The 26,352-nt window shown below is 44.0% G+C and overlaps 1 protein-coding gene across 2 annotated transcripts in view; it reads left to right on the forward strand.

Annotated features, from left to right (window-relative positions):
* Positions 1-26,352, forward strand: part of LOC143284823 (uncharacterized) — a 39,259-nt gene that overhangs the window by 2,964 nt on the left and 9,943 nt on the right. The window contains exon 1 of one of the 2 annotated variants that reach the window (XM_076591874.1): positions 25,388-25,543. The exons of the other annotated variant lie outside the window; for it this stretch is intronic. Coding sequence (XP_076447989.1) covers positions 25,483-25,543 — 61 coding nt within the window. The 5' untranslated portion in view covers positions 25,388-25,482. Of the gene's footprint in view, positions 1-25,387; positions 25,544-26,352 lie in introns of those variants that run through there. 2 annotated transcript variants of the gene reach the window in all.

The following is a 26,352-nucleotide window of genomic DNA, read 5'->3' on the forward strand; positions in this document are numbered from 1 at the left end:
CTCCGCCTCCCCTCTCTCTTGCACACACACACACACACACACACACACACACACACACACACACACACGTTATTGCATGCGTAAGTATGCTCTATAAGTGCGAGTTAGGTGAAAGCGAGAGAAACGGCGGGCATACACTCACAAGCAAGTACTAAAACATCGTTATGCATAATATATAAAAAAAAATACAACAACAACAACAACAATAATAATAATAATGCTGACCGAAATGAATGCAAGGTCTGTCGATGACGAACAAAAAGTGTCTCCTCCGTGCTGTCCCCCCCACCCCACCCCCCCGCCCCCACCCCTCCATCTCTCTACATATATATATATATATATATATATATATATATATATATATATATATATATTCATATATATACGCACACACACATATATACATAACACACACACACACACACACAAGGAATGCAAAATTTTGTTGTGTTTTAATGAAACACACACACACACACACACACACACACACACACACACACACACAGCCATGGTCGTATATTGTTGGACAAAACCTATCGCGCACAACTGACGCCACGCAGTCACCATGTTGTTTAGCCCGGAGGTCGTGCGCTGACAGTGCAGTAAATGTGTCTGTGTGTGTGTGTGTATTTAGTGTGTGTGTGTGTGTGTGTGTATTGTGTGTGTGTGTGCGTGTGTGTGTGTGTGTGTGTGACCACAGCCCAGGCCTGTTTATGACTTCTTATCTCTCTGATCATAGCGGCCTCGATGCCGCCTCTGCCTCTGTGTGTGTGTGTGTGTGTGTGTGTGTGTGTTTCCTTCTTCGAACGTGCTGATGCGAAAACAAAGGACTGACACCTTGTAAAAGGCCGCCGAAGATGGTTTTATGACCATCCCTATCTCTTTGTCCATGGCTGTGTTGCTTCTTTCCCAGTGCGACAGCTGAATGTTTCACACACACACACACACACACACACGCATGCACTATCACTGGCACACACACACACACACACACACACACACACACACACACACACACATTATACACACAAGGAAGACGAAAGAAAAAAAAAAAACTTTTTTTTTTCACGAAACAATGACATTGTAGAAATAAACAAATAATCCAACGGAAAAGGTCATTCTCTTTCTGATGAGATGATATTCCTTTCTCTCTTTCTTCCCTCAAAGGTTTTCTGGAGCGATTAATGGCAGCACAACACGGCATGTTCTCACTTTCGCTTTCTCGCTCACTGAAGTTGGGCTAATAATGGCTGTCGCGCGCGTGGGATGGTCGCTTCAAGCGATGAGCCTCAGGATGGCTCGATCTACTAATATACGAGCGTGAGGGTACGGCAGGCTTTTTATTCCCCCCCACTCCCCCCGCCCTCCTCCTGTCCCCCCCCCCTTCCCCCGCCCTCCTCCTGCCCCCCCCTCCCCCCTCCCCGCCCCCTACCCCTCCACACATACACACATGGAGTACTGAACCGAGCAGACATTCAAGCACTTACCCCCCCACAATATTATCAGGTGTCAGGCCGCCCCGGATCTCTTCGTGGTTTTTTGTTTGTTTGCTGATGTTCTTTTTGTTGTTGTTGTTGGTGTTGGCGGCAGTGGTGGTGGTGGTGTGTGTGTGCGTGTGTGTGTGTGTGTGTGTGTGTGTGTGTGTGTGTGTGTGTTGTTATTGTTTTGTTTTTTTTACTGCCATCCTTTGGTGTATGGTATGAATCGTGAATATAGTCTCCTAAAAACGACCCTTAGTGCAGGCTGTCTAATTGTTTCTACAGTGTCATGAGTCAGCAAGACTTGATCGGGACTGTCTTGCTTTGAACAAGCCGAGGTCGGTTTTAGCTAATAATTATCGGCACCCTGTAACACGCTTGAAGACAAAGTTATTTAAAACTCGCCCATCAACCAGGACGGATATTCGGGTTTGAGTCAACTAGACAAAGCGCACAGAGAAAGACAGACACACACAGAGACAGACAGACAAACAGTATAAAGGCAATCGCGATGTAAAATTCCATATACTTTCAAGATACAAAATAAGGCAATCACGCTACTCCCTCCCACCCCTCCCCCGCTACCCCCACCTCCACCCCCCTCACCTCATTCTCTCTCTCTCTCTCTGTGAGTTTCAATATCCATGCATAATGAATTATATATTTATGTTGTTCTTTTGTTCTTATTGTTGTTGTTGTTGTTTTACATAAATTGAAATTTCTAGTTTTGTATTTGTATTGCATGTTTCTCATATTCTCCCTTTCTATGACAGCACAATACCTAATGTGCTTATTCGTTTTTCCTCTCAATAAAAACAAAGTTCATTTGTTCTCTTAAGAGAAATGATTATTACCTTGCGCTCTCTCTCTCTCTCTCTCTCTCTCTCTCTCTCTCTCTCTCACACACACACACACACACACACACACACACACACACACTGAAGAATTAAATATATTATTTGTATACCGAGTTTTTGTTTACATTGATGTCGCCCCATTTTTGGTGTGTGTGTGTGTGTGCGTTGTGGGAGCTGCGACATGTAGGCGTATGTGTGTTTTAGGGGTGAGAATATGTGTGCTGGGGGTGGGGATGTATGTGTTGTCGGTGGGGATGTGTGTGCTGGGGGTGGGGATGTGTGTGCTGGGGGTGGGGATGTGTGTGTTTCTGCATTGCGGGTATTCTGGGAGCTACGGAATATAGAAATGTGTGTGTGTTCATATGTGTGAATGTGTTTTTTGGGGGTGTGGGGGTTTACAGGTGTGTGTGTGTGTGTGTGTGTGTGTGTGTGTGTGTGTGTGTGTGTGGCAGGGCTCGTGTGCTTTTATATGTAGTGTTGGGTCTGTGTATATTTGTACTTTCATATCTATGAGACTGCATGTTTGTTACATATATATTGTGCATGTATGTGTATGAACGTGTGTGTGTGTGTGTGTGTGTGTGTGTGTGTGTGGTGTGTGTGTGTGTGTGTGTGTGTGTGTGTGTTTGCCTGTGTGTGTGTCTGTGTGTTTACTTACATTTATATGCTTATTTGTTCATATACATTTTATCACTGTCTTTGCCTCTATATTTCATTTTATTTCTTTATCTGTTTGCTTACTTATTTTTGTTCTGTTCTATCTTTAAACTTATTTATTTATGTCAATCTATTTATTCATTAATTTGATGACTTCTGTCTTCTTTTCTTTTTTTTTTCCTTAAAGGCTTGACGAAGCGCTTTGGGTCACGCTCCTGGTCAGGCATCTGCTTAGCAGATGTGGTGTAGCGTAGGTATATATGGATTTGTCCGAACGCTGTGACACCTCACTGGGTAACTGAAATGAACTGACCTGTTAACACACAACCTAAGTCTATGTGATGATCCTGTGTTTCCACTGTGTGTGTGTGTGTGTGTGTGTGTGTGTGTGTGTGTGTGTGTGTGTGTGTGTGTGTGTGTGTGTGCCTGTGTCTGTGTGCATGTGTATATGCATGTGTGTGTGTCCGTTGTAAAGTTTAACAAAATAAGTTTATCTACAAATGGTTAGTCTCTCGACACTAAATTTGACTAAAAAAAGAGGGGGAAATCAGTTCTTTCCACACAGTCTAATTTTAATGACAATATAATTTTGGGAAAGGCACAAATGATTGTAAAGACGCTAAACGTTTTGCAGCCAGGCTACCGTTACATTTGAAATGATATTTAATCAAGCATACACCTTTATCTGACATACTTACATACTGAATTAATAGCAGTCTTATCATTTTAGTTCAAACAGGAACTTCGGCTTTTTATGGAAGTTACACAAGTGCACACATCTATCAGCAGCAGCAAATTCTGCCAAGTAATGCAATATCAATCTGAGTATGCCATGAGATTTTCTTTTTAAATGGATCTCACTCATCTATAATAATAATAATAATAATAATAAAATGAATAAAATAAAAAATTAACTTTGATATATGACTCAAGGCATAGAAAGGCTGTTATGTTTTTACCCTCAGTGAGAATGTCCTACACTGCCTACATTCGCCCAAGCGGTCATTTGTTGGTACAAGTATCAAAGCAGTCTTTTCATGCATATTCTTAATTGATGAAAACGGACATACATCTATGTTCGCGATGACTTACCTCTGAAAGTTGGTGAAGGAAGCCGCAAACTTGTATTCAGCGAATGATTTGTGCATAGGTCACGTCATGTTCTGTCAAATATCAACGAATGCTCAACAAATGAACAATCGTCGGTCCAATATTTTGTATGTTGAACTAAAGTCGCGCTATGCATGCGTGTTTAAGGTTAAAAACGTTTCCGGGGGTTTTGAAATTACGCTAACTTCCCCAAACTCCCGCTGTTGCATGGAGAGAAACATCAGTTTTCGAAGATGAGGGTTTGTTTCCAACAATAAATAGCCTTCGTGTGTTGGTGATGGTGTTGTCATTAATCGCGTCTTCATCTTAAGCACTCTGCTCTGTGTAGACGGATTGAAGAACGAGGTACGATCCACCCAATAACGGAACATAATTTTGTGGTAAATGAAATGAACTTGTCTGGAGTATCATAGGTGTTTGGTAAGCCCGAAAATGCATTTGGCGATTTTGTTACAGTTTGTCGAAGCCAAAAAGTCGTGTAGAATACATGGAAAGTTCAAAAGTGTGATAGATCTGCACTATGGCCATAAAGCAACGAAATCCCGATCGAGGAAGCGTGCTTAAAATAGAATTGCTCTGTTTCCATCGCATCGCACCCACAACTTTCGGTTCGACAAACGCTCGTTTCTGACGTGTGAGGAAAAGTATTGTTTGTATCGTTCTGTCTGTAATGGTAACCCCCCCAACCCCATCTTCAACCCCAGACTGAAAGTCCAACGCTTTCACCACTCAGCTATTGCCCCCGTCAGCTGCACATCTGATTGTTTGTTATTGCTGACCGGCCTGACTAATGTGGAACGTCTCCACCCTTAACCCCTAAAGGTGAGGACGGGATTCGGACCATAGACCTCATGGAACGCTCCTGATTTGCAAAAAAGAAAAAAAAAAAAAAATCGGACGCTCTGACCACTTGCGTATCCCACATGTTGTGTAAAACTGAGGCATGTAAGAAGCCAAACGCGGAAGGTCTCCCTGTTGCTCAGTGCACAGTCAAGCATAAGGCTACATGAGCCCCATGTCTGATTTGCTTCTTTTTTTTCTTTTTTTTTCTTTTTTTTGCTACACGTAGCTTCCGAAATCTTATATATTCTATTTATGTGACAGTCTACTGTCAATATAACAATGCATCGTCATCAATCTCATTGGGTCACTTTGACATTTTTTGTCTTTCCATTTTGATCGTCTTCACAGGGACTCGAACGTCCTTGATTTACAATAATGATAATACTAATATAGAATATTTTTCTTAATAGAAAAGAATAATGATGATGATGATGATGATGATTAGTAGTAGTAGTAGTAGTATAAAAGGACATTTTGGTTCGCCCAATCTAATGACACAAAAGCCCTGGGCGTTTACAATGAAAAATGCAAAGACGTATCCATACTGAAAACACACGAACACACCCGCACACACAAATCTTATCTTTCAGCTCCAGCTCCAATCCACACCCACTCCACACAAGATGTAGACACACACACAAGAGCGCACAAGCACATCTTGACCGTTCAAGGCATTTCAACATGTGTATGTCTAAAAGTAGTTTTACAAAACTAAAATTAAAAAAACGATATATATATATATCAGATTTACCCAGCAACGTCACTAGATAGAGAATTTTCTTTTACCACTTGAAAAATAACGTGACATGAGCTCTAATCATCCTTTGACACCATTCAATTGACACTTTTTTTATATCTTGTATATATGTATATGTATGTATATATATATATATATATATATATATATATATATTACAACATTAATACTGAATATTTATTTGGTGACCTTTATCTTGAATTTTCGTCTTGCAACTTGTACTTTGAGTTTTGTGTCTTCAGCCTTGGATCTGTGTCTGTGTAGGCTGCAAGGGAGAACTCTGCACGACGGACAAAGATTAATGCGTGGTCTGGAGGCTATAACTACGACACAACGTACTGCACCTACGGCTGCTGTGGCACATACCCCTATGAGTACTGCTGTGCAACGGCGCCATGGCTGTCAGTGTAGCTCTTTCGAGCTGTTTGTTATGTAGTTAAATCCAAATGTTGAGGAAGTCTTCCCTCTAACATTCCTTATACATATCCGAGTTTGTTTATCTCTTTTCTTCTTGTTTTTTGTTGTTGTTGTTGTTTGTTTGTTTGTTTGTTTTGTTGTTTTATTTGTTTATTTTTTCTTTTGTTTTTTTGTTTTGTTTGTTTCTTTCTTTGTTTTTTGTTTTTGTTTGTTTTTTGTTTTTGTTTTGTTTTGTTTTTTTGTTGTTTTTTTTTGTTTGTTTTTGTTTTGTTTTGTTTTTTTCGATTTTCAATCTGTTCATTTACTTGTTTTGTTCCCGATACTGAATGAATTGTGTTTCCAACCAGAAGCACCTCTCTGAACTCATACCTACCAATTCCTACCTCTGAACGCCTATCTGCCTATCATCCATTTGTTTGTCTGTGTACCTGTCTGTCTGACGATCCACCGGCTTACCTACCAACCTTACTACCTACCTATTTATCTATCTGTCCGTCTGTCTCTTTGATCGTGCACCTTCCTTTGTACCTACGTACGTGTATCGGTATCCATCCATCTTTCCATCAACCCTTCCTTCAATCCAGCTACCCATCCTTCCAGTCATTCTTCCATCCATCCATCCATCCATCCTCTCATCCATCCATCCAACATTTCATCCATCCATCTTTCAAGCCATCCTTCCTTCCTTCCTGTCTCTGCACCAACTTGTCTGTGTGGTGGTACTATATTGCTGACGCTGTACCCCTTCTCCCCCAAACGCAGGATTGGGGCCATCGTGGGGGCAGTGCTGGGCGGCATCGCCCTCCTCTCCCTCATCATCGTTGCCATCTGCTGCTGCATCAAAAGGCAGGGTTCTCGGGGGCAGGTGATCCAGCATACTGCAACTCCCATCGCCAACCCTGCCTTCTCCACCACCACCACCATGGCCTACCCGGGTGAGTGGGATACCCGTGGGGGACGGGGGGTGGAGGGGGGGCGAACAGGGGAAGAATGGGGTGGTGGGTACTGGATTGTGTACGGAGGAGGGAGGTGGTATTAATGTGCGTGCAGTGAGGGAAGGCGTCTGTGTGTGTGTGTGTGTGTTTGCGCGTGCATGTTTTCCGACCATCTGTGAACATGTCTCATCTTTCATTGTGTCTGCTCCTCCCTCTCTGAGAGTTCTTTATTTTTCTCCCTCTCACTCCCTCCACACACACACACACACACACACATTCTCTCTCTCTCTCGCTCGCTCTCGCTCTCTCTCATTTAATTATGCCTGTCAATCCCTATGGTAATCACCTTCAACGAGTTTTGCACGTAACACTACACATGAAAATAACCTGTTGCTTACTGGACAGTTGCTCGCTTGGTTAGCTGGGTGGTTGGTTGGTAAGTTGGCCTTTGGAGAGATGTTTGTCAGACATCTCGAAAAATGGTCGGGACACCGCATGATATCACTACATACCGACTGATAGATTGTTTGATTCACTGCTTGGCAAAATGATTGACTGACTGACTGACTGACTGATTTCAGGTACCGGCGCTCAGTACCCCATGTACCCGCAGTACCCAACGGGAGCTGCGCCACCACCCAACTACCCCTACCCCCCTCCTCCTGCTACTGCTGCTGCTGTGACCCCTGAATCCAAGGGACAGTGAGCTATCGGGGAACCCCGCCTTCACGACTTGCCCATGGACATAATATACCCGCTTCCGGTTTTTTGTTTGTTTAGGACTCTCTCTCTCTCTCTCTCTCTCTCTCTCTCTCTCATCATTTTCACTGCTAGAATTCGCCTGCTTATATTTGCTGGATTGTATTTTGAGGTCCCATCTTTAAATGAAAAATCAATAAAAAGGTTTTTAAAACAATTTAGAAAAAAACGCATTTCATTCGTTTCTTATCTTTACAACACCGGTTTTGGTTCTGTTTTTTCTTTTCATGCATGGAAAGCTGAGACAAAGTATCAAGATTCCCCCATAAGATGCTATTCTTTCTTCTTTTCTTTTTTTTCTTTTTTTTCTTTCTTTTATTTACATCTGTTTTCGTATACACGCTCTTAAAATTTGCTACATTATATGCAAGGAGTCACTCTGAATGGAGTTTTGTAAATGTGATGAACTGAATTGATTTTTCCAATCGAAAGGACGGATAATGAAAAGAGGTGCTAGTTGATTTATTTTCTTATTTCTACATTTATATATCAAGTGCGCACGCGTGTATGTGCGTTGCTCTTTGTAGGTTTATTTCTTTATTATGATCTTTTTTGTTTTGTTTATTTGTTCTTCAGAGTTACTCTGCACCAGATTCGTACTACTCCTATGATTTTTTTTTTTTCTGCATTGTGGTGACGACTGAAATGTATTCATGTTACTCTCTACTTTATCAGGTATAACATGGCGATATCTTAAATTGATGTCTCAACATTAATATTATAGAGAATGGAATATGTTAACCTGTAGTTAAAATCATAAGCATTTAAGCGCCATATGCGCGCACACACTCTCTACTTTATCAGGTATAACATGGCGATATCTTAATTGATGTCTCAACATTAATATTACAGAGAATGGAATCTGTTAACCTGTAGTTAAAATCATAAGCATTTAAGCGCCATATGCGCGCCCACACGCACGCGCCTACGCACACACACACACACACACACACACACACACACACACACAAAATCCACGGCTGCACACACACGCACACACGCAATACAAACACGGACCAATCCCCCAAAGTACCAACCCATGTCATGCAAATAATACACACACTTATACATATTCCCATCGCCCGTGCAAGCACACGCACGCACCAACGCACGCGCGCACACACACACACACACACACACACACACACACCCAACATATACACAAACATACATACACACACACACACACAAGCAATTTTTCCAGCTTCGGCAATGCTTCTAATCTAGAATTACATATTGAAATTTCTACATGATTTATTAACCATACATTACTGATGTTCTGAAGCAGAAGAATTTTTTGTACAAAACATATTCTTTATTGTTTTAGCGTGAGAGGCACTCTCTCTCTCTCTCTCTCTCTCTCTCTCTCTCTCTTTTCTCTCTCTCTCTCTCTTGCTATCACCATATATCACCATATATCTCTACATCATTTTAGCCTGTTGTGCACTTACGTTACGTAAATAATATTTCTGTAAAAAAAAACTTTGGCAAGGTTTAGAATTGGAAGGTCATTTTTGAATTGCAGTTTCTTTCAATTTAGCTGTCGCATAAACGTTTAAGCGCTATATGCGCGCACGCACGCACGCACGCACACACACACACACACACACACACACACACACACACACACACAAAATCCACGGTGGCACACACACGCACACACGCAATACAAACACGGACCAATCCCCCAAAGTACCAACCCATGTCATGCAAATAATGCACACACTTATACATATTCCCATCGCCCGTGCAAGCACCCGCACGCACGCACGCACGCACGCACGCACGCACGCACACACACACACACACACACATCCAACATACACACACACATACATACACACACACACACAAGCAATTTTTCCAGCTTTGGCAATGCTTCTAATCTAGAATTACATATTGAAATTTCTACATGATTTATTAACCATACATTACTGATGTTTTGAAGCAGAATAAATTTTTGTACAAAACATATACTTTATTGTTTGAGCGTGAGAGACACTCTTTTCCCTTTTCTATACTCCTCTCTCTCTCTCTCTCTCTGTCTGTCTGTCTCTCCCTCTTTGTTTCTCTTTTTCTCTCTCTCTCTTGCTATCACCATATATCTCTACATCATTTTAGCCTGTTGTGCACTTACGTTACGTAAATAATATTTCTGTAAGAAAAACTTTGGCCAGATTTAGAACTGGAAGGTCATTTTTGAATTGCAGTTTCTTTCAATTTAACTGTCGCATAAACATTTAAGCGTTATAAGCGCGCACGCACACACACACACACACACACACACACACACACGCACGCACGCACGCACACACACACACACACACACACACACACAAACACACACACAATCCACGGCTACACACATACGCACACACGTAATACAAACACGGACCAATCCCCCAAAGTACCAACCCATGTCATACAAATAATGCACACACTTATACATATTGTCACATCTCATGACAAAATCAGATATGAGTACTAAACCCCCTCGTTCACCCACCCCATTCTAGCTAGAGAGCAGTGTGGGTTGTGCGGTTTGCACGAGATACTCTGTCTCGGTCTCAGTTCAGGCTGTCACTGAACTGAGATCAGCCTCTTCCTTGTCAACAAATGACAAGATTCTGGGCTTTTCGCCCGCGACTGTCAGAGGAGGCAGCCGTGCCAGTCTTTGGCTCTCTTCAGGGCTGTTTGCCCATTTCGACGCTGGTAGTGGGGATCAGTTTCCTCCGAGTGGTCGTGGTCTCTGTGTGCTCTGTGTGAACTTCCAGCTTTGGGGTAGTGGTACCTCTCTGGAAGTGGTTTCAGTGTTCCCACTTTCGTGTTTATCCACGGACTTCCCTACTCTTCCACTGACCCTCCACTGTCTCCCCGGGAACCCCTCTGCCTGCCTTTGACTTCCTTGGTCCAGGCCTCCGTTGGCTGCTGCCGCCTGCCGCTGGCTTCCGTCGCCAGCCGCTGGCTTCCGTCGCCAGCGTTCTCTGGCCTGGCGCTCAGCTGTCTGGGTGTTCTGCTCTTCGTCTTCGTCGTCACTGCTCTTCGTCTTCGTCGTCGCCGTTCTTCGTGTTCGTCGTCGCTGTTCTTCGTGTTCGTCGTCACTGTTCTTCGTCGTCGTCACTTACTGTTCGTCGTCGTCGTCACGACAGCATTAACGTTGTGCTTGTTTCCTTATCTTAAAGCTCTGGGTTTTTTGTGTGTGTGGGTTTGGTTTTTTTTGTGTGTGTGTTATATTTATCCATTGTTATTTAAGTGTTGTTGCAGCTGGGGTTGTGGTTATGGTTTGTGGGCAAGCTAGGTGTGTGATTAAACAAATGTATGTGAACCCCGGATTGTTGTAGTCTGTGTTTGTGTTGTCTGGGTGTTAGTGCTGGGCTGGGTGGGGGTTTCTAGTCCGCTCTCTTACAGAGCGTGACAATTTGGTGGAGATGCGGGGTAAGTTAGGTCAGAGTGGGAGGGGGGTGGGTGTAATCGTTTTGTCTGTTACATGTGTACATATCCTGTATGATATCTGATTAAAATTATGCTGTGTCACTGGAAGAATGTTTGGGTGAGGTTATGATAGACACCTTACCTGCTCAAAAAGTTAGCTGTTGTTCAGGCACTTGATTTCGGCTGTTGAGTTTTGCCGAGTTTGGTTTGCCTTTCTCGCATTCTGCGAGAAAAAAAAAAAAACAGAAAAAAAGGAGGGAAAAAAATGCCCACTCGGCGACAAACGGCTGCAGCCGTCACTCCCGGGTCAAAGTCCCAGATGGATAAGTCGAGTACCTCTACTCCTTCTCAGATAGATAAGTCAGGTTTGTCTGGATGGATACGGGGTCAACTGAAAGAGGATGACCCAGGTAGTCTATCTGATGATGGAAGGAAAGGGGACACTGTACCTCTATCTCACCAGGAGCCTTACACAAAATTCAAAGCCATGGGTGCTGACATGGGTTTGACTGGTGAGGCCCTTGCACGGTTTGTGGTCGATGCTGCTGCTAAGGAGGAAGAGCGCGCAAATAGGGAGGAAGAGCGCCGTTACAGGCGCTGGAGGGATCACAGGGAGGATGAATATAGGGAAGAGGAAAGACGGTATAGGGAGAAGAGGGATGAGGAGGATAGGCAGCGGTTTGAAAGGAAGATGGAATTAAAGCAAGAAGAGGTCGAGGCTCAAATAAGCCAACCGTTTTCCCTTGCTCCTTACGATGGGAAGGGTGACTTCGACGATTTCCTGACCCATTTTGAGAGGGTAGCGCTTCTCAATAAGTGGAAGCCAAGTTCATGGGCGGCTCGCTTAGTAACCTTGTTACAAGGTCGAGCTAGGGACGCTTGTCTGCGAGTGCCTCCGGAGAGACTTCATGACTACGAGTCATTGAAAGCTGCTTTACTCCGCGAGTTTCGGCTAGATGCCCATGCGTATTGTAAGCGTTTCCGAACGATGCGGAAGCTTGCAGAAGAGACCTTTATCCAATTTCTGGAAAGGCTTAAGGTCTGTTTGTCTCGCTGGTGCACAGCTGCTGGTCGCGATTACGACAGTGCTGAGGACCTAAGGGACTTGTTCCTCCAAGAACAGTTCCTAGCTACCCTTAACCCTGACCTCGTCAGTGAGGTTAAGCGTGAGGAACCAGATAGGGTGGAGGAGGTAGCACGCATTACCTCGAAGGTTGTCGGTGCCAGGAGAGCGGGACGGATGGCTGAGAGTGAGGCACGAGCCTCCAGGAAATCCAGAGATCATGGTCTTGGTGCCAAACCTCATGCGGAGCAAAAGGCCGCATCTCTTGGACAAAGTAGTTCCGCTCTTAGCGACAGCTCAAGGGGTGTCGAGAGAACTAGAGGAGTTACCTGTTTCCTCTGTGGGAAACTTGGACATGTGGCCAAAGAGTGCCGCCAGCGGAAGAAGGTTTCCCTTGTGGCACAGCCGAGCTTTAGGCAGCAGGGTTCCCATTCCCCACCTCCATCTCTTTGCGTTAACTGTGCTGCAAAGCAGTACTCGCCACGATGTGAGGCTTTCGTCAACGGGGTTTCAGTCCCGGCTTTGCGAGACACCGGAGCTCACATGGTTGTCGTTGCACGCCATCTGGTCAGTCCAGATTCTTTCACTGGAGCGACTGTCCGTGTAGTGCTGGCCGAATCAAGATGCACCTCTGTCCTACCCATCGCCAGAGTAGATTTCCAGTCTCCTTTCGTGGAAGGCAGGCTAGACGTGGCAGTAATGGAGGCTCCTGTGGAAGAGGTCCTTATTGGCAATACTGCCTGGTGCGAGGATGGCACTTCAGTGCCCGTGCCCGTTTACTCAGATGCCAGTCTTGTGGGTGCTGTTGAGACGCAGGCCCAAGCAGCTGCCAGGGCTAAAGGGTTATCTCCCTTGCCTGTCAAGGACTTCCAGATCCATGTGTCTAGACAGGACCTAGAGCATCAGCAGGATAGCGATCCTGACCTGTGTCAAGCTCGGGAGCTGGCTGTGTCTAAAGCCGTCAAAAAGACACGATCTGGAGAGGTCATGTACTTCAGGAAGCAGGGAATACTGATGCGGCGTTTCAAGGACCATCGGGGGGAAGCAACCCAAATCTGTGTTCCTAAGGAACTGCGTTCCACAGTGTTGCTTCTTGCCCATGAAGCCCCCATGTCGGGTCATCTTGGGGTTAAGCGCACACAGGGAAGAGTTTTCCCACATTTCTACTGGCCTGGCATGTGTGCTGACATTCGGCGTTTCGTCCGTTCTTGTGACAGATGCCAGAAGACGGTAGCTAAGGGTCGAGTCCCGAAAGTGCCACTCGTCAAGATGCCCCTCATTTCAGAGCCCTTCAGTCGTGTAGCTGTCGACATTGTAGGACCTATATCCCCTTCATCTGAGTCTGGCAACAGGTACATTTTAACAATGGTTGACTATGCGACCAGGTACCCAGAAGCTGTCGCTCTCAAACACGTTTCGGCTGAAACTGTGGCTGAGGCGTTGTTCACCATGTGGACACGTACAGGTGTTCCTGCTGAGGTCTTGACTGATCGTGGTTCTCAGTTCACAGGCAGTGTCATGCAGGAAGTCTATCGGCTTCTGTCTGTGCGGGGCTTGACCACAACCCCCTACCACGCTCAGTGCAACGGGTTGGTGGAGCGTTTTAACGCTACTTTGAAGGCAATGCTGCGGAGACTATCGTACGAGAAACCTCGAGCCTGGGACCGCTGGATTCCCGCTCTGTTATCTGCCTACAGAGAAGTTCCCCAGGAGAGCACTGGCTACTCGCCTTTCGAGCTGCTCTATGGGAGAACAGTACGGGGTCCCATGCAGATCCTCAGAGAACACTGGCTCCACCCTGAGAGGCCAGAAATTCAGACTGCTGCTGAATACGTGGTAGAACTGCGAAACAGAATCGCAGAGTCCTGTACCATTGCTCAGCAAAACCTCGAAAGGGCCTCAAGGCGGTACAAGGGTTATTTTGACGCCAAAGCAAAGCAAAGACAGTTCGCTGAGGGGAGCAAAGTACTTCTCCTTCGCCCCACCAAACAGAACAAACTGGAACTTGAATGGCAGGGTCCATACACTGTTCTGCGTCGTGTGGGCATCGCAGATTATTGCGTTCAGATTGGCGAGAAAGAAAAGCTGTACCACGCCAATCTGTTGAAAGAATACATTGAGCGCACTCCTCGAGGGACTGTGGCTCTGGCTGTGATTGAAGACCCAGAGGTCTGGGAAGGAACGAGGACAGTGGAACGCGACATTCCACTCATGCCCCTGGAGGCAACTGAAGGTCCGGAGGATGTTGTGCTGGCCGCTGATAACTCCTCACTGAAAGAGGCCATTCGTGAAATGACTCGAGAGTTTAGGGATGTTCTCACTGACTTGCCTGCCTGTACGAACCTCGAGACATGCACGCTCAGTCTTACCTCCGACACCCCTATTAGGGCTAAGCAGTATCCACTGCCCTACTCCCAACGTGAGACGATTCAAGAGGAGGTCCAACAAATGTTGAAGATGGGCGTGATAGAGCCATCCTCGTCCCCATACTCCTCTCCTATCGTCCTCGTAAAGAAGAAAGATGGGAAGGTACGGTTTTGCGTCGATTTCCGTCGCATCAATAAGATAACCGTGTTTGATGCTGAACCAATGCCAGATGTAGAGGCACTGTTCTCCCGGTTATCAGGGAAAAAGGTGTTCTCGAAGCTAGACCTTTCAAAGGGGTACTGGCAGATCCCCATGGCGGAAGCTGATCGCCCGAAAACAGCTTTCACTACTCCTCAGGGACACTTCCAGTGGTGTGTAATGCCGTTTGGCCTCAAAACTGCTGGCGCAGTATTTTCCCACATGATGCGGAAATTAGTACTGCCTCTCAACAGCCCGGACGTGGACAACTTCATGGACGATGTTCTTATCTCCTCCGCCGATGAAACACGGCATCTAAGGCTCTTACGCAGCGTGTTTTCCCGGTTGTGTGATTGCAAGCTGACAGCACGGCCCTCCAAATGTTTTCTCGGCCACAGGGAGTTAGACTATCTGGGTCACCATGTGGGTGCTGGGAAAATTTGGCCAGATGCAGAAAAAATGGAGAAGATCCGAGAATCACCTCGTCCCTGTACGAAACGACAGCTCCGAGGGTTTCTGGGCCTCGTGGGGTTCTACAGGAGGTTCGTTCCTCAGTTTGCGGAAATCGCTCTTCCCTTGACTGAGAAAACCAAGAGCAAGGAGCCAAACAAAGTTATCTGGGATGAGTACTGCGAGAGAGCTTTTCTGCAGCTCAAACAAATCCTCTGCAGTAGGCCAGTTTGCTGTCTCCCCGATCTGTCCAAGCCTTTCATACTGCGGACTGACGCTTCGAACGTGGGGTTGGGAGCTCTTCTGCTCCAAGATCAAGGTATGGGTGCTCAACCAGTGGCGTGTGCCAGTAAGAAATTGAGCCCAGCCGAACGCAATTACCCCACAATTGAAAAGGAATGCCTGGCTCTTGTGTGGGGTATTCAGAGGTTTGAACCCTACCTCTACGGGAAGGAGTTTGTCGTCCAGGTGGACCATGCACCGCTGCAGTATCTAGACAGGGCCAAAACGGTCAGTGGCAGACTGACGCGCTGGGCTCTACAGTTGCAGCCTTTCTCGTTCAGGGTGCAAGCCATTCCTGGCAAAGAAAACGTTGGTGCTGACTTCCTTAGTCGTCTGCCAGAGTTGGATGAAATATGATCTGAATACAGCCCAGTTAGAGTGTTAACACCTGAATGAGGCAGCTGTATACTGGCCATGTGTATCTTTTAATATTACTTATTAGTTGGTAAGGTTGGCAATTCTATAATTTGCAATTCATCCTGTTATTCCAGACTTCATAGTTTTGATGTTGTTGTTGTTGTTTTCGCCTTTTCCTTACATTTAGTTTCAGGAGGGCAGTGCCTTGGCATATGTCTCTGTTTGAGAAGACATCGTGGATGATACGGCAGTGGGAATGTGTGTTATTGTGTTTGTCATTCTGTGTGACATGGTTATAATTAAGTTTCAATCTTCGTTTGAACTTGTGAGGGGGGCTGTTGTCACATCTCATGACAAAATCAGATATGAGTACTAAACCCCCTCGTTCACCCACCCCATTCTAGCTAGAGAGCAGTGTGGGTTGTGCGGTTTGCACGAGATACTCAGTCTGTCTCGGTCTCAGTTCAGGCTGTCACTGAACTGAGATCAGCCTCTTCCTTGTCAACAAATGACAAGATTCTGGGCTTTTCGCCCGCGACTGTCAGAGGAGGCAGCCGTGCCAGTCTTTGGCTCTCTTCAGGGCTGTTTGCCCATTTCGACGCTGGTAGTGGGGATCAGTTTCCTCCGAGTGGTCGTGGTCTCTGTGTGCTCTGTGTGAACTTCCAGCTTTGGGGTAGTGGTACCTCTCTGGAAGTGGTTTCAGTGTTCCCACTTTCGTGTTTATCCACGGACTTCCCTACTCTTCCACTGACCCTCCACTGTCTCCCCGGGAACCCCTCTGCCTGCCTTTGACTTCCTTGGTCCAGGCCTCCGTTGGCTGCTGCCGCCTGCCGCTGGCTTCCGTCGCCAGCGTTCTCTGGCCTGGTGCTCAGCTGTCTGGGTGTTCTGCTCTTCGTCTTCGTCGTCACTGCTCTTCGTCTTCGTCGTCGCCGTTCTTCGTGTTCGTCGTCGCTGTTCTTCGTGTTCGTCGTCACTGTTCTTCGTGTTCGTCGTCGCCGTTCTTCGTGTTCGTCGTCGCTGTTCTTCGTCGTCGTCACTTACTGTTCGTCGTCGTCGTCACGACAGCATTAACGTTGTGCTTGTTTCCTTATCTTAAAGCTCTGGGTTTTTTTGTGTGTGTGGGTTTGGTTTTTTTTGTGTGTGTGTTATATTTATCCATTGTTATTTAAGTGTTGTTGCAGCTGGGGTTGTGGTTATTGTTTGTGGGCAAGCTAGGTGTGTGATTAAACAAATGTATGTGAACCCCGGATTGTATTAGTCTGTGTTTGTGTTGTCTGGGTGTTAGTGCTGGGCTGGGTGGGGGTTTCTAGTCCGCTCTCTTACAGAGCGTGACACATATTCCCATCGCCCGTGCAAGCACACGCACGCACGCACGCACGCGCGCACGCACACACACACACACACACACACACACACACACACAACATATACACACACATACATACACACACACACAAGCAATTTTTCCAGCTTCGGCAATGCTTCTAATCTAGAATTACATATTGAAATTTCCACATGATTTATTAACCATACATTACTGATGTTTTGAAGCAGAATGAATTTATGTACAAAACATATACTTTATTGTTTGAGCGTGATAGACACTCTTTTCCCTTTTCTATACTCCCCCCCCCCTCTCTCTCTCTCTCTCTCTCTCTCTCTCCCTCTCTCTCTTTCTCTCTCTTTTTTTTCTCTCTCTCTTGCTATCACCATATATCTCTACATCATTTTCGCTTGTTGTGCACTTACGTTAGGTAAATAATATTTCTGTAAGAAAAACTTTGGCTAGGTTTAGAATTGGAAGGTCATTTTTGAATTGCAGTTTCTTTCAATTTAGCTGTCGCATAAATGCAAATGATTCTTCTTGTCCTATCTGTAAAAAAATGTTCCTGAAACAGAGATGCATTTTTTGCTTAAATGTCCAAAACACACTGAACACAGGAATGAATGAATTCCTGTTAAATATCACAGGCATCCATCTGTTTAAATCTGCGTTACTGGTGGCAGCAAAAAACAAAACAACAGTGATAAATGTTGCTAACTTTGTGCACGAAGCTCCAGACACAGGAAAGCAGAATTTACGTTTTTGATTCTTTCTTTTTCGCATTCTTTACTCCAACTGCAATGGGCCAAGGTCTATACAATTAAACCCTCTTGATTCTATTTCTTTTTTCTCTCTGTCTTTCTCTCTTTCCCTCTCTTTCTATTTCTCGTTCTTTCTCTGCCTCTCTCTCTCTCCTCTCTCTCTCCTTCTCTTTATACACACACACACATATATATATATAATTCTGATTATATATATATATATATATATATATATATATATATATATATACACATATACATACATATATTGTACAACATAATATTGGAGGGAAACAAGTGGAACTAGCATCTAAACAAGTTTTTCCGTTATTCAAAAATAACTTTGGACAGATCAGAAAAGGAAATGTTAAACAGAAACCCTTCAAACACTGCAATCGGGAGCTACCTGAATTCTCTGTATGGGGAATGAGCCGATTGTGTGCCTGATATGACTGCAGTTTCGTCCCCTGTGGACACCTCAGATGTCTCGGCATTGGCAGTGAACTATTATCCCCTACAGCAAGTCATCCAAAGACATCAATCATAGCATGGTAAAAATCACTATCCAGTGACTTCCAAAAGCAGCCCATGATGGCCAAAGTAAAGAACAGGTAAACAAACAATACAACAAAACATACTGTTCGACCAACAAAAAAAAAGGTTACAAATAGAACACCACGTAAATAATCTATCTTTGCAACCTCACTCTTGGGGATTCGAAAAGGATGCAAGGGAGGTAATAAATGTATACAAAACACGAGTGCTCAGAACAACTCAGCCGCTATAAACCAAGCATTGTCAAGCAAACAAGCTCTAACACAGAGGAAGCCTTGTGCACAGTAGCCTTTACTGGATCTCCGAAGAGATCCCATCTGCTACCGGTTCACCAAATTAAGACCGTTCGACAACATTATTGTGGGGGAATACAAGCGTGGGTTGTTACAACAACCCTTCAGTTCAGTATTTGAAAGTAACTTTGCAAAGATCTGAAAAGGAGATGTAAAACATAAACCCTTCAAAGACTGTTTTTGGCAGCTGTTTGAATTCGCTCTGTGGGAGAGAGTAAATTGTATGCGTGATATGACTGTAGTTTTGTCCCCTGTTTTGGACCATCCGTGGTACAAAGATTAATTTTCGCTGGAACTGAGCGGGTGGATCAATGTGCGGAAAAAAAGTCGCAATGAATATTTACAAAGTCACAGAAACTTGTATTCCATATTCATTACAAGGTTATTCTCTACTGGAGAAAACTTGCTGGAACCATGTCAGTAAACTGAAACAGGAGTCTGACCCTGTCTGAGAAAATACTAAAAATAGATCGCGCAAAATTGATCGAATGTTTTCTCTTGAAACAAACTGCAGAAGGCTCACTAGTCTGATATTAAAGACTTCGAGTAGATGCCATAAAAACAATATGTACTTCTAATGTGACTTGCATTTGCGGTAATCTATCAATGTGAACAGTTGAAAACATATCTATCCCTTTCATTTACAGACTCTGCAGTTCCATCTGCTTCCATTCGAAACGTTTTATATGATAATCAACATTTGTTTGAAATAGTTCAGAGTTTAATTAGGAGCCACACTGGCTCTTTGTTGTAATTTTACTGGTTGACTAGTTTGTTTTATCTTCTTTATATTCCTTTTTTACGTTAATTGACGATAGAGGAACAGGGAAAGTAATGATGATATAAGGCATGTGTGGGGTGGGATGATGGTTTCGTCTAAAATCACAATTGTGGATCGACAAAAGAACGAACACACAAAATCAGACACACACACACACACACACACACACACACACACACACAAGCAGACAGAGAGAGAGAGACACAGAGAGAGAGAGAACGACAAAGGCCCAGCATTACGTTTCAGCGATTTCCAGCCTCATCTATACATTATACATAGCAACAATTGCTGAGAATCAAAAACAAAACATTCCACTTTGCCCACGTCGTTCATTTTATTCAAACTTCGATGAAACTAAACTGCTTCAGTGTTTAAAATGAAAAGGGGGGTGAGGATGGAATGAGGGGGTGGGGGGAGGTAAGAAAAGACAAGCCAACAACAAACCGCCCTCGGTTTGTTTCCCCACGTATGATAGTCAGTCGTGTCCGACTATGACCATCAGAACAGCAGAGGAGGCAACTGCTGTCCCGATTATCTGGGCGTGCTAGAATTTGATTATAGTGGAGAGTGTCTTGCCCCAAGTTACATCCCTACTCTCGGCCAATAGGGTTTTAGGACAGTCGGCGTTGGGATAGTTCCCAAAGGTCAACTAGAACCCCAAGGCTGCAGCACACAAAGAGCCAGTGCAATCTTGCCTCCTAGTCTGACAGTCATAGTCCTTCACAAAAGACTGTAAATGACTTCCCATTGGAAGGGAAAAACCATTGATCATACAGCTCTCACTTTGCTGTTCAGCCATTTTCAATAGTTGGAAGAATAAATCCGAAAAAAATTGGTAATTTCAAATCGGAAGGGTGTAGGGTGGGTGGCGGGGAGTTGGGGTAGGGGGGAGGGTTGGGGATGATCTTGACCTGCCACAAATGTTAATGTCGGGGGTCATTCGAAACGAGCCCAGATGGAGGTGAAGGGGTGGTAGGGTGGTGGGGTGGAGTGGTAGTTTCAGGCTATTACACCGTGAAGGGAGTGGCTGCTTTTCGCAGTTAACGTGAAGAAACAATGAGCCCTATTTCCTTAGTTACAGGTTCTTTAGTGCAGTCTATTTCCCTGGTTACAGGCTCTTTGGTGCAATCTCTTTCCCCAGTTACAGGCTCTTTGTTGCAATCTCTTTCCCCAGTTATAGGCTCTTTGTTGCAATCTTTCTCCAGTTACAGGCTCTTTATTGCAATCTATTTCCCCAGTTATAAGCTCTTTGTTGCAATCTTTCCCCAGTTACAGGCTCTTTGGTGCAATCTCTTTCCCCAGTTACATGCTCTTTGGTGCAATCTCTTTCCCTGGTTGCGGGCTCTTTGTTGCAATCTATTTCCCCAGTTATAGGCTCTTTGCTGCAATCTCTTTCCCCAGTTACAGGCTCTTTGCTGCAATCTCTTTCCCCAGTTACATGCTCTTTGCTGCAATCTCTTTCCCTGGTTGCGGGCTCTTTGTTGCAATCTATTTCCCCCAGTTATAGGCTCTTTGTTGCAATCTATTTCCCCAGTTACATGCTCTTTGCTGCAATCTCTTTCCCTGGTTACATGCTCTTAGGTGCAATCACACTGCGAAAGTTTCACCACGTTTAGGTACGAAATAGAAAGGATCCTTCTTAGACTTAGCTGAGTATACCTGTGCAATGCAAAATGATGGCCTTGATCACGTGACTGAAACACAAGGGCAAGGCCGGTTCTGGAATGGCGGGGTCGGATCAAGTTTCTGTTTATTTCCTGTTGCGCAATTCCGAAGTGTGATTAATTGGAGAGAGAAGGTGAGGTGGTGGGGGCGCTCTCGGGTATGTGTGTGTGTGTGTGTGTGTGTGTGTGTGTACATGCGTGCCTCCATGTATTTGTTGTACATCTACTACTGCTGCTGCTTCTACAACTACTACTACTGCTACTACTACTGCTGATAATAACAACAAAAACAACAACAACAACAATAACAATAATAATAATAATATGACATTAACGTCACTAGTAGCAGCAGTAGAAGTAGTAGTAGTAGTAGTATCATCATCATCATTATCATCATTACTATTATAACTATTATCATCATTGAAATATTTTGTAACACCAGCCATCGTGGCCAAGTGGCTTGCGTCACGGACTGTCGGCTAGGTGGACGCGGGTTCGATTCTCAGCAGAGGTTGTTTTGCTTTTTTTCAGCCCACGGCCAGCTTTGTAAAGCGTGCCACGGGCTTAAATGGGAAGACTGGACAACACAGCCAAGTATCACCATTTTGCGGATACGTTTGTGGGTGTGCTGCTCCAATTTCCTGACCAAAACTGCGGGTCGGTATCTCTGGCGATTTTTTGCAGTGTGTTGGAAGGAGGGAGGAGAGTGTGTTTGAAAGTGTGGAAAGTCATTATAATGGGAAAGATTACAAAATGACATGATCGTTGTTTATCTGTTTTTATTACCAATTTCACTTTCTGAGTTGCTGTTTGCACGAAATATACGAGGGTCATTCAATAAATAAGGTGAATTTTTCAGTATAAGGACTTCTAATACAGATAGAAGCTTACTTTTTTCTTTCTTTCTTTTTTTTTTTTTTTTTTTTTTTACTTCTTTTTCACATGGATTTAATTTGTTTTGCAGATTAAAAAAAACTTTGAGAGTTTTGGCGATTAACAAATATGGCTGACCAAGAAGCATGCTCCAGGATTGAACAGCAGTCAGTTATCAAGTTTTTGGTTGCTGAAGGGTGCAAACCAGTTGAAATTCATAGGAGAATGTCAACTGTGTATGGTGCCACATGTTTCAGCCGAAAAATTGTCTACAAGTGGGCTAAACTGTTTAAAGAAGGACGGAGCAGTGTTGAGGATGAAGACAGGCCTGGAAGGCCTACAGAAGTGAGGTCTCCTGAGGTGATCGAATCAGTCAATGACCTCATTCAGTCTGACAGAAGGGTGACAGTGGATGACACTGCAAGGACTTTGAGCTTATCTGTTGGGACAGCACACAAAATTGTCCATGATGACCTTGGCTACTCGAAGGTCAGCTGCCGGTGGGTGCCAAAGATGCAAGGCCTCACACAGCAGCCCGAACGGTGCAGACCATCAACGAGCTGGGCTGGGAACTGCTCCCTCATCCCCCTTACAGCCCAGACCTTGCCCCTTCAGACTTTCACCTGTTTGGTCCCTTGAAAGCGTTCACGAGAGGCACGAAGTTTGAAAGTGACGATGAAGTCAAAAGTGTTGTGAGCGACTGGCTGAGACATCAGTCCAAAGATTTTTACGCTGAGGGAATACGGAAGCTTGTGCACAGATGGGAAAAGTGTGTGACAGTGCTGGGAGACTACGGAGAAAAAAAAAAGTAAGCTTCTATCTGTATTAGAAGTCCTTATACCGAAAAATTCACCTTATTTATAGAATGACCCTCGTATATATCTGTGTGTGTGTGTCCATGATACCATAAATTTTAATGTATATCCTACGAGTGTCTCTGTGTTCCTGTGTATGCTACCACGCGCGCGTATGTGTATATGTGTCTCTGTTTCTGTGCATATAAATGCGCTTGCAGGTGTGGATGTGCGCGTGCATATTTTCCTACATGTATGTGCATGCGCTTATGTGGGATCTTGTTGTCTTGTCGTCATTTAGTTTTAAACTGTTGCTCGACATTCATGACAGCTTCAAAGACACAATCCTGTAGAGAGTAGGGAAGGGCTGCAGTTTGCAGAAGAATCGGAATAAGTTGTGTGTGCCATCTGCAAACAGTTTGAGAGTCAATAAAGAAGAGTAAGAGGAGTGTTATGCGTTGCGCAAGGTACGAAAAGTGTCGGACCAAGAATAGGACCCCAAATTCAAAAGAGTTTCGGAAGAGTTGTTACCATTTATAATAACCCTGTGTGTGTGTGTGTGTGTGTGTGTGTGTGTGTGTGTGTGTGTGTGTGTGTGTGTGTATGTGCGCGCGCGTGCGTGTGTGTGTACGTGCGTGCGTGTGTATGTATGTATGTATGTGTGTGTGTGCGTGCGTGCGTGCATGCGTGCGTGTGTGTGTGTGTGTGTGTGTGTGTTTCAGCTAGTGCACACTGCACACCGGCGCAGACGAAAGCAACCTGGTTGTGTTGATATTTTTTTAATAGAACTAACACACTGCGGATTATAGAAACGAAAAACAGGTTTTTGAGTGTTAGGAAGTACAGAGAGGCAGGACGGCAAACAAAAGGGAGGGACAAATTGAATTCTGATGAGCTCGTGTGTACATAGGAGACGCGTGTGTGCTTACGTGTGTGTGTGTGTGTGTGTGTGCGTACGTGTTATGTGTGTGTGTGTGTGTGTGTGTGTGTGTGTTATATGTGCCTCTGTGTATGTTTTCTTCAGTGTAACGTCTATTCACTATAAGTGTTTTTAGACGGAAAGGAGTAAAGTTGTGTATAAAGGAAAGGGAATGCATGTGAATATTAGTGTTACAAAAAAATAATTAAAAAAAAAGTTCATTTTATGTTTCAGAGGAAAAGTATATTATAAAAAAAAGTCTAAAGAGGTTGTGGTGTGTATTGAATGAGTTGTCATGGGAAGGAGAATATGTATATGCAAATCAACAAGTATTAACCTTCTACAATGTAAATATAAATAACAGTGTTAAATATAATACATCAAAGGAGGATACCAACTGGACTGGAGTTTAAAATTTCTGAAAACATTCTAAACAATGAATAATCATTCAAAATCTTTTCATTGGCTAATGAAATATTGGAAGAAAAGTCATCAACTACATCTTTTGGAAGTAAGTCTTATGCTCGGACAATGAATGAGAAGACAGTTATTTGCTTACCACATAGCATTTAAACGAAGTCTATACATTAGACTTGTAATTTGTCTTGAAGGTGCTGCTGGTGTCGAATTTAGAAAATGTTTGGGATTAGCTGCATTCTTTGTGTTTACACAACATTGGTAATATTGATTATTTGAATCTATAAGTAATTTCTTAAATCGATTTCTAGATACATTTTCTATACAGCTAATGCATTCATGTAGATCTAACTGGATGTCAAGTTGTATTACGCCTTCGAAATTACGTGCTGCTCTTCTAGCTGCTTGGTCTACCCACTCATTTGAAGATATTCCACAGTGCGAAGGTGTGTGTGTGTGTGTGTGTGTGTGTATGTGTCTCTGTGTCTCTGTGTGTGTCTGTGTGTGTGACCGCCTTCATGCCATTGCGTGTATGCGTGTGTTTGTGCGCGCTCCTGTGTGTGCATGCACATCAATGTCAGTGCGCACATGCCCTTCTGTAGGAGGCAAAAGCTTGTGCACATGCTTACGTGGGAGGAATAAGGGTCTGTGAGTTTTCCTTTTTGGCTGCGCGCAGGCATACGTTTGTGTGCACGTGTGTATGTGCGTGTGTGTCTGTCTGTCTGTGAAGTTACGCATGCCATTACAAGCTAATACCACGGGATTATCGTTCTAGTAAGAACAAATGACGCTTTCTTTGTCTTCTTTGGTGTTGTACTCCGTTGCGTCCATGCTTATGTTACGCTGACTAAACATGTAATGAAAAAAACTGGATCAATAATGAAAGCCATGCAGCGTGCTTGTGGTGGTGAGGCGAGCCAGCCTGTAGAACGTGTACCCGTCTCGATATCACAGCACACAGGTATGCAGTGGGCCTATCTCAAAACTCCCCTCCCACCCCCCCCACCCCGACAAGGACAAAACAGGATCTTGTGTTGTGCACCTTTCCGTGTGACTGAATTGTACAACTGGCCAAAAAAAAAAAGCTGCTTTTTTTCTGTGCGAAGTGAACTAGTGTGTGTGTGGCCGCTGCTGTCGACATGGCTGGTAACAGGATTGCTGTCCTCACCCTTCTGGCTGTACTTTTTGTGCTGTTTACAGGTAAGTTTGTTTTCTTTTATAGTGTGTTGTGTTGTCACGTTTCTACTATAATGGTGTGTGTGTGTGTGTGTGTGTGTGTGTGCGTGTGTGTGTGTGTGTCACTTCAGTATGTTCAACTACTTTGTCCTAACTGAACTGCTTTAGTAGACTCTTAAGATATAATTGTTTACACAGTACGCATTTAAGTATATGTAAAGCATTTTATTTACTGTCGAATAATATTCTACAGTACGCATTTAAGTATATGTAAAGCATTTTATTTACTGCTGAATATTATTTTACAGCACGCATTTAAGTATATATATAAGCGTTTTATCTACTGTTGAATAATATTCTAAGGCTTTGGCATTAAAGTGTGGTTTTGTTGTTCTGTATTTAGATAATATAGAAAGAAAACTTGTGGCCCAAATCACGCTAACAAAGTGCGTTCTTTCTGAATCCACAGTTTCGCGTGACTTTGTTCAGGATAAATACAAAAATAAAGTAATTTAAAAAGAAACCCGACTGACAGAATCATATACATCGTCATTGAATAAACAAAGTCAATATACCGACTAAACTGTATACCAGGAGACCAGGGACTTTTTTTAAGCTGCATTTTGACAATCGTGAATAAATATTTCCGACTGGCTGACTATTCTGTTCATCGGGAAATCTGCGACACCATTTTAGCTTCTTTTTTCTTTCTTTGTTTTTTGTTGTTGTTGTTGTTGTTTGTTGTTGTTTTTTAATGAAACATGATACTCAGTGAGCTGTTGTATGCACAAACGATATCTTGACAGGGTTCATCGTCGAAAACGGATATCTGC

This window comes from Babylonia areolata, chromosome 8 (assembly GCF_041734735.1).
Source record: "Babylonia areolata isolate BAREFJ2019XMU chromosome 8, ASM4173473v1, whole genome shotgun sequence".
NCBI lineage: Eukaryota > Metazoa > Mollusca > Gastropoda > Neogastropoda > Buccinidae > Babylonia > Babylonia areolata.